The sequence below is a fragment of the Cryptomeria japonica genome, chromosome 2 (assembly GCF_030272615.1).
Source record: "Cryptomeria japonica chromosome 2, Sugi_1.0, whole genome shotgun sequence".
Taxonomy (NCBI): Eukaryota; Viridiplantae; Streptophyta; class Pinopsida; order Cupressales; family Cupressaceae; genus Cryptomeria; species Cryptomeria japonica.
The window spans coordinates 551,257,506-551,277,102 of record NC_081406.1 but is presented as its reverse complement, the minus strand read 5'-3'; the positions used below and the strand labels follow the sequence as shown (position 1 = coordinate 551,277,102).

At 38.5% G+C, this 19,597-nt stretch overlaps 1 protein-coding gene across 1 annotated transcript; it reads right to left on the bottom strand.

Annotated features, from left to right (window-relative positions):
• Nucleotides 1-2,669: 2,669 nt before the first annotated feature.
• LOC131865742 (uncharacterized) lies at nt 2,670-3,263 on the bottom strand. The gene has a single exon (XM_059215366.1). The coding sequence runs from the start codon at nt 3,261-3,263 to the stop codon at nt 2,670-2,672; it is 594 nt and encodes a 197-aa protein (XP_059071349.1).
• Between the last annotated feature and the right edge of the window lie 16,334 nt (nt 3,264-19,597).

The window sequence follows — 19,597 nt, the reverse complement described above, 5'->3', positions numbered from 1 at the left end:
TTATTGTGAGTATCGTTTGTAGACGAGTCTAGCTTTATTTCTGATAACTTCACTGACTTCATTCAATTTGTTTCTGAATACCCATTTAGTACCAATAACATTCGTATCCTTAGGTCCAGGCACAAGTTCCCAAGTATTATTCTTTTCAATCTGATCTAGTTCTTCTTCCATAGCTCTCATCTAACTTTGATTTTTACAAGATTTAGCAACATCTTATGGTTCAACTTTAGAAATCAAACATACTTCTTTAGCAGCTAACCTTCTTCTAGTCATCACACCTTTATTCTTATCGCAAATAATCTGATTTTCATAATGATTCAATCTTACATACATCAGAGTCTTATGTCTGTTCTAATTCTTAGGTTCCTATAATTCTTCACCAGCAACAACAACATCCAGATCAACCGTCTCTACCAGATAATTTTGCTTAGGTTCTTTAGGGTGAATGGGAGCCAAAACACCATGTTGACCATCATCATAACCACATGCTCTGATCTCCTTCCCAAGGCTCTCATCCACCTTCACATTTGCACTTTCAAATATCTTTCTCAATCTCTTATTATAGCACCGGTAGGCTTTGCTCTTAGTTGAATATCCCAAGAAGATACCTTCATCACTTATAGAATCAACCTTTCCTATATCCTCATCTCTCTTCATATAACATTTTCTACCAAATACTCTGAATTATTACAGTATGAACATGACCAAACCAAAGTTCATAAAGGGGTCTTACAGGTATCACCTTTGATGTGAACTCTGTTGAATGTATAAACAACAATGCTAATGCCTTCTTTACAGTAGATCTTCAAAATATCTCCTTCAATCAGCATAGTCCTTGTGGCATACAAAACAGTTTTGTTCTTCCTCTCAACAACTCCATTTTGTTGTGGGGTTTTAGGAGTAGATAATTGTCTTCTAATTCCATGCATCTCACAGAATGAGTTGAACTCACTGGAATATAATTCTCCACTTCTATCAAATCTCAGACATTTCACCTTCAATCCAAACTCAGTTTCCACCTTAGCTTTGAATATTTTGAATTTGTTGAATTCTTTTGATTTTGATGCAAAGGATATGGGATGTTCAATCACCTTCTTTGGTTTTTTCTCATTAAGGGTCTCCACTAGGAGTCACCCAATAGACCAATGTCCTTAACCTTCTCAAGTTTACTAGAGCCTTCCCTAGATTGTTCCCAAGGATCTCTTCACTCAGGACAACTCACAATTGACAAGGAGTCTCCTACCCCTTAGGTTCCAGCCCTTCAACCAAAGACACCTAACAACCCCACACCCCAAGCAACATGATCTTTACTCACAAGGTAGAATTTTGCCTATGTGAATGTTTACACATGTTTTATATGAAATTTTCATAGATCTTGACCCCTCATATGGGTATTTATTAGCCGTTTGTATCATTTCCTCTATTAGACCTAGGAAATAGGGCTACAAGCAAGTATCCCTCCATTCGGACTTTTCTTGATTTGTCTCACAACCTACATGAACAAACCCTTGAATAAATTTTATATTTGGATACCCTTTTGGGCATACTACAAGATTCCAAACTTTTGCATCTGGGTTTTGAGTACAGATGGTCAAACCCTGCTGACCCTATTTAGCCTCTTTTAACCGATATTGGAGTTCAAGCTCCCAAAAGCTTCACCAGTAATAAAGGAGTAAAATAATGACACTTGTCAAGGGTCTGAACCTACCCAAGGGTCCTTCTCATTCCTATTTTGACCATCCACCAATCTATTGTTTAGGGTTTCTACCTTCTTTTGTGTACTACACAGGCTTGCCACATGACCGATGTCAAGACTAGGGCCTCATCTTAGGAAAGTCAAATGACACTTCCGGTCTTCATAACCACCAGGAACATCTAATATAAATTCCAAATCAACATAATCCCAGGTTTTAGATTGATCCCATTGAGAGATGTTGATTTGTGCCACTGTTTGCATCCAAACCCTTGGTTTGAGGGTTTTACCAGGCCAATGGGATGGAAAATCCTTTCTCTCAAACCTGAATGTTTCAAAACCTCAGATCAACTCTAAATGGTCGGTGAACCTCTGCTACAACTTGTCAAATTCTTAACTCATGCCCACCATTCACAAGGAATCATGCAAGAACAAGAAACTCAAAGAAAATGTAGAAAATCTCAGTAAGCATTTTGTTTGAAGACAAGAATTTCATTCAAAATCATCTCTAACAGGTAAATATCATTCCTCTAGGATTATATCATGCCAAGGAACTCCTCCAACTACCTCCAATGCATACAAGCAGCCAACCAACCGTTGGAGTAACCATATTTCAAAAATGTTGCAAGAAAAGTTGCTTAAGACAACAATTGCAACTTTGCAACTTTTGACAACTTTTTACAAGTTGGTCTTGCCTTCACGCCAAAGGTCAAGAATAAACATAATACACATTGAAAACCCCTAAACATCAAAAATACCTATAAAATTCCCATACAAGGCCTTTGACCAATTTGACACACCTTGGAGCCTCAGAGCTTATTACATTGCCTAGGCATAATCAATAGGCCTTCAAACACACACATTGCACATTATATTCCTAATCATAACCATGAATCAAAATGATTTAGACACAAGAAAAAATGAAGTAGACACATGTCCTGGTGCTCCTGTACCATACTCCCCTGGACAAGAAAACTCAAGTCCCTTGAGTTGCGAATCGGTTGATTGTAGTTCCATGCTTGAGAATATCACTTTCACTCATCCAAGTAGCTCCAGATTCAGGAAGCCCCTTCCATTTGACCAGATAGTCTTTGTACACACCTTTCATTGTTTGTTTGATCCCTTTGGAGTCAAGAATGCACTCCAACTCCAATGGCTTGCTAGGTGGTAGATCCTTCATCCACTCTACATCCTCTTCCTCAAGAGATGAATCAGGTGTTGCATCTGTCAAGGATCCTTTGAAGGCTGCCAAATCACATACATTGAAGATGGGAGATACTCCCAAGTATGCTAGAAGTTCAACTTCATGTGCATTGTTTCCAAACTTATGAATCACCCAGAGGGGACCTATCTTCTTCATGAGTAGTTTAGAAGGTTGGCCTTTGGGTAACTTTTCTTTCCTTAGGTAAGCCATCACCAAATCCCCTACTTTGAATTGAACATCTCTCCTCTTAACATTTGCTCTGAGTTTATATTTATTAGCACTTTGTTGAAGTGAAGTCTTAACTTGTTCATGAATCTCCTTCATGGTGACAACAAAATCTTCTCCTTGGGCACTCCGTTTGTCCATACCTCCAAGATATTTGAGCTCAATTATCCCTCTGGGATGTAGGCCATACACAACCTCAAATGGACTTCTCCCTGTGCTCCTATTGAGTGAATCATTGTATGCATATTCAGCTTGTCCAATCACTAAATCCCAACTTTGTCCATGTTGCTTGGTAAGGCATCTAAGGAGATTGCTAAGGGACCTATTAACCACCTCACTTTGGCCATCGGTTTGAGGATGGTATGCTGATGAAAATGACAGATTGGTGCCCAACTTCTTCCATAGAGTCCTCCAAAAATGACCAACAAACTTGGAGTCTCTATCAGTGACAATATTAAGAGGTAATCCATGTATCCTTACAATTTCTTTGAAAAACAGACCTGCAATATGAGATGCATCATTTGTGCATTTACATGGCACAAAATGAGCCATCTTGCTGAACCTATAAACAATTACAAAGACACTATCAAACCCCCTAGGAGTTTTGGGCAATCCAAGTACAAAATCCATACTAAGGCTTTTCCCAAGGCCTAGTAGGAATCGGTAAAGGCTGATACAAACCGACATTGGTTGAAACACATTTTTCCCTTTGACAAATAGGACAATGCTCCACAAATATTCTTACCTCTTCCTGCATCTTGGGCCAAAAATAAAACCTTGATATCTGCTCTAAAGTTTTGTCCAAACCAAAATGACCTCCAAGACTGCAATTGTGTTTCTCTCTAATGATATTCTCCCTCATAGAACATTGAGGAATACATAATTGATGCCCCTTGAAGAGAAATCCATCCTACAACATAAAATTAGAAAACTCAACATGAAAAGAGTCAGCAAACTTAGTACATACATCATATGCATCCTTGAAATCATGATCATCCTTGTACATGGCCTTAAGAGAATCAACACCAACACTTTGCAAATGAATTTCTTGAAAAGAAAGGGTTCTCCTACTCAAAGCATCTGCAAGCTTATTAGTCACACCCTTCTTGTGTTTGATAGTAAAGGTGTAAGGTTTGTGTTGTTCAACCCACTTGATGTGCCTTTGTTTCAACTTCTCTTGCCCATTTAGAAAACTCAATGCATGGTTATCAGTATAAACAATGCTATTTTGGAAGAAGGTAATGGTGGCACTTTTTGAGTGCTTTCACCATGGCATAAATCTCCAAATCATAGGTTGAATACCTCTATTTATCCTCATTCAACTTCTCTGAAAAGAGTGCCACCAGATGTCCTTCTTGACTGAGGACTGCACCTATCGCTTGATTGCTTGCATCACATTCAACTGTAAAAAGTTGATCAAAACTAGGGAGTCTCAAGGTGGGAAGTTCTGCAACCTTCCTCTTCAAAATCTCAAAGCTTCAGGTTGCTTTCTCTATCCATTCAAACTTGCATTTGATTCCTCCTTTTATAGTGTTAAGGATGGGAGCACAAATATGACTAAAGCCCTTGATGAACTTCCTATAAAAAGTAGCCAATCCATGAAAACTCCTAACATCACCTACTGTCCTAGGTGTAGGCCAATGTATAATAGCATCAACCTTAGAAAGATCCATTTTCAAACATCGATTTGAAACTACAAAGCCAAGATACACCAACTCAACCTTCATGAATTCACACTTATCTAGATTGATTACCAATTTCTCCTCATGAAGCCTCCTCAAAACCTGATCCAAATGCTTCAAGTGCTCCTCTTTGGACCTGCTAAACACCAAGATGTCATCAAGATAAACAATAAAAAAAATTCCAATAAATTCTGCCAATACCTCATTCATGAGGCGCATAAAGGTACTAGGTGCATTTGTGAGGCCAAATGGCATCAACATCCACTCATATAAGCCCTCATTGGTTTTAAAGGTTGTCTTCTACTCATCACTAGGTCTGATTCTGATATGATGGTAACCTGAATTCAAATCAATCTTTGAAAAGTAGCATGACCCTCCAAGATAGTCCATGAGGTCTTCAATCCTAGGCATGGGGAACAGGTAACAAATTGTGATCTTGTTGATGGCTCTAGAATCAGTGCACGTCCTCCATGTTCCATCTTTTTTTGGTGCCAACATGGTAGGTACAACACGTGCGCTCAAAATATTCCTAATCAACCCCTTATCCATAAGATCTTGCACTTGTCTTTCTATCTCCTCATTCTGACTAGGAGTCATCTTGTAGGTAGCTTTATTAGGAAAGGTCACACCAGGAATCAAATCAATTTGATGACTGATTTCTCTGATGGGAGGAAAGTTATCAGATAGGTCTTTGGCCACAACTCCCTTGTGTCTATCCAACATGGCTTGCACTTCACTAGGAATCTCTCCTTTCTCACCATTTTCTTACTTGGACTCATCTCTTGGGTGTAAAACTAAAGCATAGCCTTGGGTCTCTTCTTGTTTGAGGACTTCCAAAAACTCTTTTCCACTAAGAAACAAGACATGTGGACTAACCATCTTCTCTTCCTTTTTATTAGGTAAAGGATCCATCCTAAATTGTCTACCATTCTTGGTAATGATATACACATTTTTCTCACCATCATGCCGATCTTTGACATCATACTGTCAAGGGCGACCTAAAAATAGGTGACAAGCATCCATAGGAAGGATATCACACAAGATCCTATCCTTATAGTCCCTCATTTCAAACTCTACCCAAGTTTGTTCATCTACTACTACATGTTGCCCCTTGTTAAGCCAGGATACTCTATAAGGACTCACATGTGGTAACCTTTTCAACTTTAACTTCTCTACCATTTCTAAAGCAATAATATTCTTTGTCGATCCAGAATCAACAATCACTTTGCAAACCTTACCATGAGACTTACAAGTAGTTTTGAAGAGTGACTTCCTTTGTGGGGGCTCTTTGCATTGGGGTACCTTCAACAATGTTCTCCTTAGCATAAGGCTTTCTCCATCCAAGGTAGAACCTACACTTCCCATCGATGAATTGACACTTTGTCCATCATATTCTTGCACAAGTTGAGTTCTTCTTTCCAGTCCATGTAAGCTAGAAGTTTTCTTCGGGCATCTACTCATAGTGTGACCCACTTGGTTGCAATTGTAACATTTACCAGTGAAAACACTAGGTCCTCTGCCTTGGTTTTCTTGCCTACCCCTACCAAAAGGCCTTATTCCTCCTCTAAAGCCTCCAGTCTTATTATTGAACTCTCCATTGGACTCTTGCAGGTTAGAGTCACCATTTTCAAAAGGAGTATTCCTTCCTCCAAAGCCACCTCTTCCTCTATTATTTTATTCTCCTCTCCTTCTTATCTTATCTTCCACCCTTAATGCTAATTGGAAGCATTTGTGCATAGTGTCTAGAGCCATGATGTTGATCTCATCTTGGATGTTTTGCCTTAACCCATTCAGGTATCTAGCCACCTTCTCTGCCTCTTCTTCATGCTTCTTGGACCTAAGACTTAGCTTGTGAAATTCCTCGATATATGCATTCACATCTAGCTCCCTCTATCTAAGGTTTTGCAACTTCTTATACATCTAAACCTCATAGTCTATTGGTAGGAATTGGCCTTTGATTTTGTTCTTCATCCTCTCCCAAGAGGATATCTTCTTCTTCCCTGTGATCATCCTTTCTTCCTGCAGCACTGTACACCATAACAAGGTAGACCCCTTGAGTCTAGACTTTGCCAAACTCACTCTTTTCTCCTCTGGGACCTCTTTGTACTCAAAGTAGTTAGTGAGTGCTTCTATGAATTCAACCACCTCTTCTCCATTCAGGCTACCACTATAGGTAGGTAGACTTTTCACATTATCCCTATTTACTGATTTCAGGGCATCTAAAAACATCTTTTGATCAGGTGCCATATTCTGAGGAATGGCCTTCTGCTCTTCACTCTCTTCTTCTGATTCATCATCACAAGTTTTGTCCTTTCTCTTGGACTATCTGATCTCTTTGAGTTTCGATCTTCTTAATGGCCTCTGGGTTCATTGCCTTAGGAGGCATTGTAGCAGCCTCTTCTCTAAATTCTGAGCCTGACATACACTATTCCACCCTTGGTATAACTATGATACTAATATGATGCAGAAGATATGGGATGTTCAATAACTTTCTTTGGTTTTTTCTCATTAAGGGTCTCCACTAGGAGTCACCCAATGGACCAATATCCTTAACCTTCTCAAGGTTACTAGAGCTTGCCCTAGATCCTTCCCAAGGATCTCTTCACTCAAGACAACTCACAATTAACAAGGAGTCTCCTATCCCTTGGGTTCCAACCCTTCAACCAAAGACACCTAACAACCCCACACCCCAAGCAATAGGATCTTTACTCACAAGGTGGAATTTTTCCTATGTGAATGTTTACACATGTTTATATGGCATTTACATAGATCTCGACCCCTCATATGGGTGTTTATTATCCTTTTGTATCGTTTCCTCTATTAGACCTAGGAAATAGGGCTACAAGCAATTAGCCCTCCATTCATACTTTTCTTGATTTGTCTCACAATCTACCTAAACAACCCCTTGAATAAATTTGATATTTGGATACCGTTTTGATCATACTGAAAAATTCCAAACTTCTGCATTTGGATTTTGAGTACGGATGGTCAAACCCTGATGACCCTATTTAGCCTCTTTTAACCGGTATTGGAGTTCAGGCTCCCAAAAGCTTCACCAATCATAAAGGAGTAAAATAATGACACTTTTCAAGGGTCTGGACCTACCCAGGGTCCTTCTCATGACTAGTTTGACCATCCACCAATTATTTGTTCAGGGTTTCTACCTTCTTTTCCTACTGCACAGGCTTGCCACATGACCGATGTCAAGACTAGGGCCTCATCTTAGGAAAGTCAAATGACACTTCCGGTCTTCATAACCACCAGGAACATCTAATATACATGCCAAATCAACATACTCCTAGGTTTCAGATCGATCCCATTGAGAGATGTTGATTTGTGCCACTGTTTGCATCCAAACCCTTGGTTTGAGGGTTTTACCAGGCCAGTGGGATGGAAAATCCTCTTTCTCTCAAACCCGAATGTTTCAAAACCTCAAATCAACTCCAAATGGTCAATGAACCTCTTCTACAGCTTCTCAAATTCTTAACTCATTCCCACCATTCACAAGGAATCCTGTAAGAACATGAAACTCAAAGAAAATGTAGAAAATCTCAATAACCGTTTTGTTTGAAGATAAGAATTTCATTCAAAATCATCTCTAGCCAGTAGGCATCATTCCTGTAAGCTTATATCATGCCAAGGAAATCCTCCAACTGCCTCTAATGCATACAAGAAACCAACCAACCGTTGGAGTAACCATATTTCAAAAATGTTGCAAGAAAAGTTGCTTAAGACAACAATTGCAACTTTGCAACTTTTGACAACTTTTGACAAGTTGGTCTTGCCTTCACACCAAAGGTCAAGAATGAACATACTACACATTACAGACCCCTAAACATCAAAAATACCTATAAAATGCCCATACAAGGCTTTTGACCAAGTTGACACACCTTGGAGCCTCAGAGCTTATTACATTGCCTAGGCCTAATCATAAGCCTTCAAACACACACACATTGCACAATTTATTCCTAAGCATGAACATGAATCAAAATGATGTAGACACAAGCAAAAATGAAGTAGAAACATGTCCTGGTGCTCCTGCACCAGATTTCTCCTTCAAAAAGACAACCACATCATCTTGGAATAATCATCAATTAGCAACATAAAATATCTATCACCCTACACACTTCTAACATTTGTAGGTCCACATAGGTCAGTATGCACAAGCTCTAGCAGTTCATCAGATGTATATTATTTTCTCTTGAAAGAAATCCTTGTTTGCTTACCCAACTGACATTCCTTACATATCAGATTAATAGGCTTAACAATCTTAGGTAGATCTCTAATGGCTTGTGTAGAACAAATATTAATTATTGAATCAAAGTTTACATGACACATTCTCTTATGCCACAACCAACTCTCATCTATCTTGGCAATCAAACAAATTTTCTCACTAGCATTCAAATGAAAAATGTTACCTTCGGTCTTAGTCTCAAATGCAACCTCTATACCAAAGGCATTCAAGATCTAGCATTTACCATCATTTAATTGTATATCATAACCCTTTGTTGGGAATCATTAAATTTGAGTCAAGTTTAGAGGCCCATCTCAAAAAATTTCTCTGCATTTTCCAAATGATCATAAATGAGTCAGTTTGAATGGCCTAGTTAGAGAGAGGGCAAAATGGAGCCGGTTGATTTTCGAAGGGTAAGGCTCGGGAAATTTGTCCTACACCTTTGATTTGGCCTAGGAAGTGATATGCAACTTTCATATTTCAATTTGGATCAGTTTAGCAGGTACCCATTTCAAGGGGTGAGTTGAAAGTGCATTTTAGGCACAAATGCAAATTTTATTGAGTAGCCTACTTTGAGTGTTTATATCTTTTGCCCTGTTAATCATCATGAATAATTTCAAAATGGATTGATTTGTATGTATAAATGTGAGTCAGCATGAAAAATTTCAAGTCTTCATGAATCCATTTGCTCAATTTACCAAGCTCGAACTGTTTGCAGTTTGAATGTTTTGACAAGTCCCTGTTTCAGGACCTAGTCAAAGCCCTATTTTGCATAAGTGTAAAAGTTGCCTCAGTAAGTGTCATGACAGAATGTTTATTCCAATCTATTGTTGGTATAAATTATGAGTCATGTTTCAAATTTCAAGCCTTTGCCAATCCGTTTGATCAATTTTCAAAAGGGTCTATTGAGCTATCCGTTTCAGTGATTCGTATTTTCATTGTCGTATCAGTTAAAGTTGCTATTTTCATGAGAGCACCATTTGTACCCAATCACTCTTTTGATCGAACTGAGAATTCTAAGTTTTGATATGTACTTCAAAGTACCTATGTCTCAAATTTGAGGGTCTGCAGAGGTCATTGAATATTTTTGAGAAAGGCATTATGTGTTGCCAGAACATTGACTTCATCAGGTCCGCAGTGTCGACAAAGCCAGTTGGTCATTTTCGACAATTAATATCTCTTCGCTCGAGATTCATCTTGAAAAACTGTTTGGTAGAGTTCATGCTTGTATATCAGAGTACACGCCAGTCAGATGGCAAGGTCCAGAAAGATGTTTTGACCGGTTTGAAAATTATGTCTTCGTGATTAAATGCAAAAATGTGGCGCAGGCCCCTGAAAGTTGCAAAATTCAATTTAATGATCTGAAAATGGCGTCGATCAATTCCAGAGGTATGTTTGAGGTTCCGAAGGCATTTTAGAGGTCAGTTGCATGAAAACAAAAAAAAATTTAGTCGGACCCACTTTGGGGCCCGACCTGGCTCATGCCCGCGCATTAATTTTATGGCGAAATTGTCTTAAAGAAAAGCATGTATCTTCCAGAACCAAGTTGGGTATAGATGTAGTGCATGTTTGTCGCTTCCATTTTTGAGAGAATGTGACAGGTTTTATCATATCATTAAAAAATCATGCGTGGTTATTACAAAGCACATTTTAGATCCTATGTCTTTTTCTCAATATCAATAAATAAGCAATTTGAATATCTCAACGAATAGAAAATGGTGAGTGCCAATGGCATTAGAATATAAATACAGTAGGAATTTATGTTGAAATCCATTTGGTGTGATGAGAATAAGTGTGACATGCCAGAGTTGTTGCTGATGAGTGGAAGCTCAACTATTATAAAGTATAGATATTTACATCAGAGAAAACAAGTATATATTGCAGATCTTCAGCATGATTTTGTTGGTGTACAGAATGGTGGGTGGAAGAATAAAGAGTGCATGTAAATATTTACTATGCTTGTAATGTGTAGAAAGTTTGGGGCAGATATTGAATTCTATGCAAAATGAAATCAGCACCCCCTCCTTCACCATGGTGTAATGCCAGGAGATAAACCCCCCATTCTGGCGTTGAAATAGCATTAAGATTTCTTAGCAAATACAATTCATAAAGCATGAAGCCTCCAAGCAATTTATTAACCAGAATTATCCTTTGTGCAAAGCATGTTGAAAAGATAATAAAACTCAAGCCAATGCTTTGGCAGCTCCTCCTTGCAGAATGTCATGTGGCATGTAAAACTTAGAACCTTCAGCAAATTTGTTGGCAGGAGTAAAATGTAGAAGGAGGAGAACAGAGCATCTTTTAAAAGAAAATGCAGAATGGTGCAAGGCCAAGCCCCCTCCCACGTGGAATAGAAATTGGCAGGCTTGTTTCACAATCTTCTCAGTCTCTTCTTTCAAACAAAGGCAAATTGACAGGCTGCGTGGTTGAATAGAGCATGGAAACTCTCAAATGAATGCACATTGGAAGGCATAAAGCTCTGTGTGGGGTTTTCTAGAGTCTCTCTGGCAGCAGTCTCCCTATGTGGTAGAAGACAAGGCAAAAACTCCACTAGCAAATGATTTTGGCAGCAAGCTCCTACCTACCACGTGATGGCTGGAGTTGAAGGGCTGCAATTTTCAAACAAGATGGAGATCTCCTTCCCTATTGTGTGTGGTATGGGTAAGGGTAAAGGTTTAAAAGTTTTCAAATCAAGCTAATGCAAGCAATGGTATAAACCCCAGCCCTCCCACGTTACGATAAATGGCATTTAAAACCAACAAAATGCAATGGAAGGTGGAGTTTGGAGGCCATTTAAAAAGAAAGCAAACACCAATGGCAGCTCCACATGACTTTGCCAGTAATCCTCCTGTGTGGGAATGGTGTTTGGGCATTTAAATTTCAATCAAATGCAAAGAGGAGCCATGAAAAGTCTCAGGTGAAACCTTCAAAGTCGCAGTCCTAGGCAAAACACATTATCCCACATTGGTTGGGCGAGAGTAGTTTTTGATATTTATAAGAAATAACCCACACTAGTAATATGTCAAAGCCTCAATAGGCTTTTGACGGATGGTGCTGATGGGTGCCGAAGGCAGAACCCACGCGCGTGGGTGCGGATCTCGAGGTGACCGAGGAGGTTGACAAATGGCGACAAGTGGACCGACCCCATGTAGGCATGGATCCCGAGGTAGGCAAATTTTGCAAAGAAGGAGCAGATTAACCAACGAGCAAGTTGAGGAGATCTGACGGTGCGCGAGGATTCACGAAGGAAAGATGCACACAGAATACCCTTCGCGAAATAGCGAAAAGCATATGCCGAAAATGAACGTTAAAGAGTGAGCAAGTTCAGGAGATCCAATGGCTATCGTGACTTCGCGAAGGAAAGATGATCGCTAGTTAGCCATTGTGAAATTGCGAAAGACAGGTGGTGGGTCCAGGTGGAAAGACAACTCGGAGGTGTCGATGAGGTGGCGATGATGTGGCGGACAGGTGGCTGACACATGGCGGATGGATGAGATGTCATCCAAGGTGGTGCCCAGTGGATCCCATCAACAAATCACAAGTCACCACGAGGCAGGATGTCAGGAGTTAAAATGGGTGAAAAATCAAAGTTAATTATATAGTGTAAACTATATAAAAAATGGAAAAATTTAAACGACAGAGGCATATTCAGAATTAATTCGCCCAGAGGTCCATTTCTGCTTAAAATACCAAGTATCATATATCACCGAAAAGCTCTTGGGATAAGGAATCGAATCATGTAGTTAGTTTCAACAAAATTTTGGATATTTGGGAGCAGTTTCCATGGGAAAGATCAAGGAAGTGAAATTCAGTTGGAAAAAGAGACACTTGGCAAATTTTGATGAAACCTAATGTTTTTTCCCTCTCCTTCTTATTCCAATTTTCTTCTCATTGTAATGGTTGCAGAAATTTGGAGAAATGCTCCAGATTTGATGGCTTCCAATTTTGAGTTCTCTTCAAGATTGTACACGGCAATGCTTCTCTTTCAGTAATAGAGTATCTTCTTGTTGTAGATGTTTTGTTGCAGGTCATGTATGTGTAAGGCATATACACAATTTATTGGATTGTCTCTAAGCATCCTCTGTTTTCAATAAATCCAGACTTCAAGGGAGTTTGGGTTTGTCCTCTCAAAGTGGGAGTGTAAGGGTTATTTTTAGGTACTCTTCAAGGAAGAGTTTAAATTCTATGAGCAATCATTTTGGATTCAGGATAATGTCTGGATAAATATAATCATTTGTATGAGTTTAGAATGTATTAATGTCAGGCATTGATATAGAGATACCTTTCTATAGCGTCGTAAATTGTACGCACTTGCTAGGGTGGTACAATTTCACACCTAGTTTAGCACCCGCCTTGGCGCATTTTTCATTTTGCATTGCATTTCCCCTTTAGCACTTAATTAATTAAATTAATTAGGTCTAAGGTTCTATTTTATCATCTCCCATATCATAAAGTTGGGCCCTTTTCATTAAAGTGTGCCCCTTTCATTTTATTCTTCCAATAAATCATTTAATCTAAAACCCTAATTAGGTCCTATTTTGAACTTTAAGGCCTGATTTCGGGGGTCAAAACATCTTGAAATCAGCTGTAACTTCGGGATTCTCTCTAAAATCGTCATATCCGACGGCCCTGAAAATTTGGTGAAAAGTTGTTGAGACCACGGCGCCCGGAGTGCACACAGTCTCGGACATTTTTCTCGAAATTTTAGGAGCGCAATCCAATCATAAAATAAAGCTTAACCCCAAGAAATTGGTGGGAGATTCAATCTCTAGGTCGGCCAAAAGTTGAAATTAAGACCTAGGGTTTCATATATAAGAGCCCTCTTTCTTCATTTGAAAGGATCGGAATTTTGGTTCAAGGGCTTTCTATGCAGCGAAAGAACAGATCTTTGAAGACTGCAACAACATTCAACATCCATCCATCAAGCATTCATCAATTTCATTCATCCATTTAGGGCTTTGAAGACATTGAAGAGCAATAAGGGATCACCGACTGAAGATTGGCTTGTACCCTTCCCTTGGGGTTGGGTATGGTTTCATGTTGTTTTCATGTCTTTGCATAAGCCTCATTATATCATTTGTATTCATGCTTTAGATCACTTTGCATCTTGATTTAGAGCATTTACATTATCATTTGCAAGCAATTAGGGTTTACTTTTTAGGTTGCTCTAGTTTGCTTACTTGCATTTTAGGATCTTGCACACACACAAGGTCTGCACACACAACTTTTACTATACAACTTGGCTATTCGTGGAGGTGGAAATCACCAAAGCGGGGGTTTGACTAAGGCAAAACCCTATATAGCCACCTACAACCCTTTTCATATATAAGTGCAGATTTATGAATTCGAAGGACGTCGTAAGTTGTAGATTCGACGGGAGCAGACTGAGATGGGACAACACACCAAATTGCAGAGCAGAAACCTAGGACAGGGGCGTGGGGCGCCCTGGTCCTGACAGGACAGGGGTACTAGGCGCCCTGGTCCCTCAGACAACAACAGTTTTCAGCACTTTTCGACAGCTTTCAGGTTGCCAAAAGGAGCAGTTTCAGGTGCAGAATCAGGTCAGTGGCGCATGCGCCCCCGTCCAGAACATTTCCACACAGATTTTAAAACACATCTGCATTCTCCTTTTATCCTTGTGTTTTCATCTTTTCATCACTTAATCTCAATCTTGCAATCTTGTTACTAGTTCATACTTGCACTCTAGGGCTAGTAGTTGAACTTGCGTCATTTTATCTATCATTTGCAACAAAGGAATAGAAATCCTAATAGGTAGCCCGTGGCTCTCTCTTCCACAAAAAGAAGTAGCCAATTGTGTGATACCTCTAGGCTCTTTTGTATTCCACAAGTGTGTGATTGAAAGTGAGATTAGGGCATGTTTGCTTAGTGTCACTTGTTTCCCTTACACATTTTTGGTGAACCCGACGTGAATTCCAATCTTCTCTAATTTATGTTTTCAAATTTGAGTGTTTATGCTATTTCAAATTCAAATTTGTATTTACAAGTTTTAATTTCTTGCAAGATTCAAAAATTTAGAGGAAATTTTTGCTAAAACCCTAATTTTTCAATTCAAAGTTGAACTTGTGGATAGCTTAATTGGGATCAATAATTTCAAATCTGATTTAGGAACTCATTTGAATCATAAATTTCATTTTCTAAATCTACATTCTAAGTGCTTGCATTGGTTAAAATTAAACATTTCCTTTTATTTTGCATGTGTTATCATTTGAAAGAGGAAAATTGTTGTCATGATGCATTCATTTCATAGATGTGATAATGGGTTAGCTTCCCTTGTTTCAATTTTTCCTTCTCCTAAAGAACCTCCCCCCATCTATAACAACATTTTAGTGCCTAAAAGAGTTGCTACGAATCCCTTTGAGACTCTCGCATGCTCTAAGGATGAAGACTTTAAGAGTGATCTTGACAATTCTCCTAAAATGTGCCCTTCCTATTTAGCTATCCTAGAGGAAGAGAATGATATCATAAACACCTTTCTTAATGTTACTTCACCTTTCCTACATGATGCCTCTCTAAGTGAAAAGGTATTGATGGACATTGACTTATTTTCTCCTAAAGTTGGTCCTTCCAATGGGGGCATGTTAGTGCAACAAGAGGTTATGAATACTTCTTTCAAAGATCTCCTTCCTAAGCATGAATCTTTGGAGAAATATGTTCATGTTCCTCCTAAAAAAGACTCCCTTCATGAGGATCCTTTTGTGCAAGAAGATGACATTATCCCTACATTTCCTAGTGATGGCATTTCCTTTTCCAACAAAATTCCCACTAGAAATGATGAATTAATGATAAATGCTTACCCTTCTCCTAAAGTTTGTCTTACCCATAAGCATCCCTTAGAGAAAGAAGATGAAATAATAAGCAATTTCCTTAATTCTCTCTCCCCTAAAGATCATATTGAACATATTTTGAGGAAAGAGGATGAGTTTAACACATCTATTGATGCTCTCCCTCCTAAGGATGAGGAATTAATAAACAATGTTATCTCCTCTCCCGAAATTGACAATACTTCAAACATTCCTTTCAACAACTTCACTATTTGGGATGAACCATTAGAAGAAGGTGTAGATTATACTCTACCCCATGAGAGAACCCTAGCCAAAGGGGATGAAATCAAGATTGAAAACTCCCTTGATAGTTTCTCACCTTCCTTGAATCTCAATTATTCTCCCTCCCCTCAACTTGGTTCTACTCATAAGGAAACCCTAGTTCAAGGCAAGATGGTTAACATCTCTTTCAAAGATCTCCCTCTCAAGAGTGAGACTTTAGAGAGTAATGTTGATCCTTCTCCTAGAGATTTTACTCCCCATGTAGATCCTTTGATGATAGAGGATGATATGACCTTTCCTAGTATTACTCTGCCTACTAGAACATCAATGCCTACCCCTTGTCTCTCTCCTAAAATTGATTTAATCCGTGATGAGATTTTAGTGCAAGAGAAGACTATCAACAATTCTTCCAACACTTTTTTTCATTCCTCTAAACCATCCTCAATCAATTTGATACATGTGAATGAAACACCTAACAAACCTCTCTTCATTGTTCAAGGTGCTTGTCCTTCTCAAAATTCTCAACCTTTAAATAAGCCTATCTTAGTGGTTCAAGGTGGTTATGCTAATGATTCTTTTTGCACTCCTAAGAAACCTATTATTACTGTGCAAGGAGGTTATTCTACTAAGAGCCCTTATGAGTATGTTAAGCAACTGACTAGAGAGAGTTATAATGCGGTTGCTCATACCTATAACACAAGAAACAATAGGCAACCTAATCCTCCTCCAGTTATCCCAACTTCACTTCCTTCTTCCCAACCTATTCTTCCTCAAGATCCTCGTATTTCACAAATGCTTAGTAAGGACTATGATCTTACTGAACAACTTAAAACTACTCCGGCTAAGATTTCTATTTGGGATTTAGTTCAAACTTCTTCCGCTCATCATGAAATGTTACAAGATGCCTTGAAAGATTTGAAAGTTCCTCCACCTAATACATCTAGTAATATAGTGTCTTTGGTTAACTCTGTGATGAATCCTAAAGCTCAAATTGTGTTTACACAAGATGAGTTGCCTACTAGTGAAATTCAACATCAATATGATCCCTTGATGATTGTGGTTATCATAAATGACACTGCTATAAGACGAACACTGGTAGAGAATGGTTCTGGCCTTAATGTGTGTAGCATTAATCTATTGCATAAGATGAATGTGGATACATCCCTTATTGAGCCTGACTCTCTTCCCATTCGAGGCTTTGATAATGTGGCTAAGTCTTCATTAGGTATTATCACCTTACCCATCATAGTGGGACCTATTACTTTGCCTACTCCTATCCATGTTATGTCAGGAAATCTAACATACAACTTGTTATTAGGGAGACCTTGGATTCACAGTATGCAAGCTGTCCCCTCTACATTGCATAGACAAGTTAAATTTATTTATAATAATAAGACATATACCTTGATAGGTGATACTAATTTTCAAGCTTGTTTGCAAACATCTACTTCCAAAGGGAGTTCTTCTAAGCCTTCCTCTTCTAGTGATGACTCGTTAAACAAGATACCTATGGATGAATCATCACCCTCTGATAATCAAAATTCTTTGGATGAGTCTGAAGTTCCTGAAGAAGATTCTTCTCAACTTGAATCTACACATGAAAAGGCTTTTGATCTTGAGAAAGTTCTCGCAGAAGACGATTGGGGATCTCTTGATTTCAATCCCACCTTTGTAGGTGAGTATAGGGTTCCTCCTAGAGAGCTTAAAGTTAAAAAGAAGGAAGAAACTAGAGGTCAATCAATCTTACCTGAACCTATGAGCAATAATTTTGTGGCCGCTTCTCAAACTTCTTCTCCTCACACCTCTAATTCTGAAGAATTTGATTCTTTGTCTTATGAAAAACCACCTTCTCTTTCTGAAATGGCTAATCGTTATGGTCGTGGTTTTCATATTTTGGCTAAGTGTGGCTATAGTGGAAATGGTTGTGGCACAAATGAACAAGGAATTAAAGTTCCTTTAGAACATAACATGCATGAATATTCATTTGGACTTGGATATAATCTTTCTAAGCCCACCAAAGCATCTAAAAGACCATCTCTCAATGCGAATGCTATATTTAGTAGTGATGATGATCTCACTTCAACTAAATCATCTTCTACTTCTATCAACTCTCATTCCCCTCATAAGGAAATCTTGGCGATGAACAAATCTCTTTATGACTCCCCTCAAATTTCTAAATCCACTTATGAATCTTTATCTCCTATTCATCATAAAGTCCTTTCTTCCAGGGATAAGGCTCTAATAAATTACACTCATCTCTCTTCTAAGATTTCTCGTAACTTTCCTTCTTCAATTTTTATCATTTTATACATGTTTTTTATCTCACTTATAGTTGAGCATTTAGCATGTCATATTCAAATACCTCATTCAATCTATCATGTCTTTAAATAACATTAATGGCTATTATGTTGCTCATCATTATGTGACATTGGTAGCTCATTTACTGGGGGCTCATTGTCATTCATGATGGTACAATTTCAAGTGCAATCATATTTTTGAAGCAACATAATAGCCTAATTTTTCTATGTTATCTCTTGTTCCTATGGGTTAATAGTGTGGAAATATTGATCATCTTTGCTTTAGAATTCTCTTTTCCTAGATATGGGAGAAGATGTGTATTCTCTTTCTTATCCTACCCACTTCTTGTGAGGAGCATTTTACATACACTAATGTCTTGCTTGCATGAACTCATGTGAGTATGTAGTACATTTTGTTTATGTCTAAATCTCTCCCTGGAAGATTGTGTAAGTCCTTCTCATTGTCCTTATCCTTAGGAGGCAATGATCTTTTCTTATTTTTATCTAAGGATCCACTTTTTCCTATTTCGTGGATGGTGTGAACTTTATTACTTGATGTTATTCCTTGTATGCATTTGTTGTTGTTTGTTCAAGGATTCTCTCTTACAAGAGGTGTAAGTCCTTGACTACAACCTCTTTTGCACTTGGTAAAATACATCCATAATGAATTCACTCTCCCAATTGGGTTAAAAAGAGCGTCATCCTTCATTAAGAATCACTTTCACCTCGCAAAAGAAGGAAGTATTGCATTCTTATTCTCTTCTTTGTCTTATTCTAGAAGATGTTATATTTGTCTAAGACAATTCCTCTCGGGGACAGGTGTCTTTTGTACAAAGATCTCTTCTCCTCTAAGGATCTCCTTTACACATACTACAAGATATCCCTTTTCAACTATCTTATCCTTGCTTAAAGAGTGCAAAACTCTCTTGCTTGGATCTATGACATTGTTGCATTTTTGGGGTATCTTCTTTTGTAATGAAGGTAGGTATCCTTGTTCTACTTTGCTTATGACATAAACATTACACTTTTTGAGCAGTGGGTCATTCTCGGAACCAGAGCACAGACTCTTAGAGCGAGATGTCTCCATTTTTCTTTTATGCAAGGTGATTATTCTCGGAACCAGAGCATAGACTCTTAGAGCGAGATGTCATGCTTTTGTACTATACATATACAGGTTGTAGCATACTCAGGCATAGAC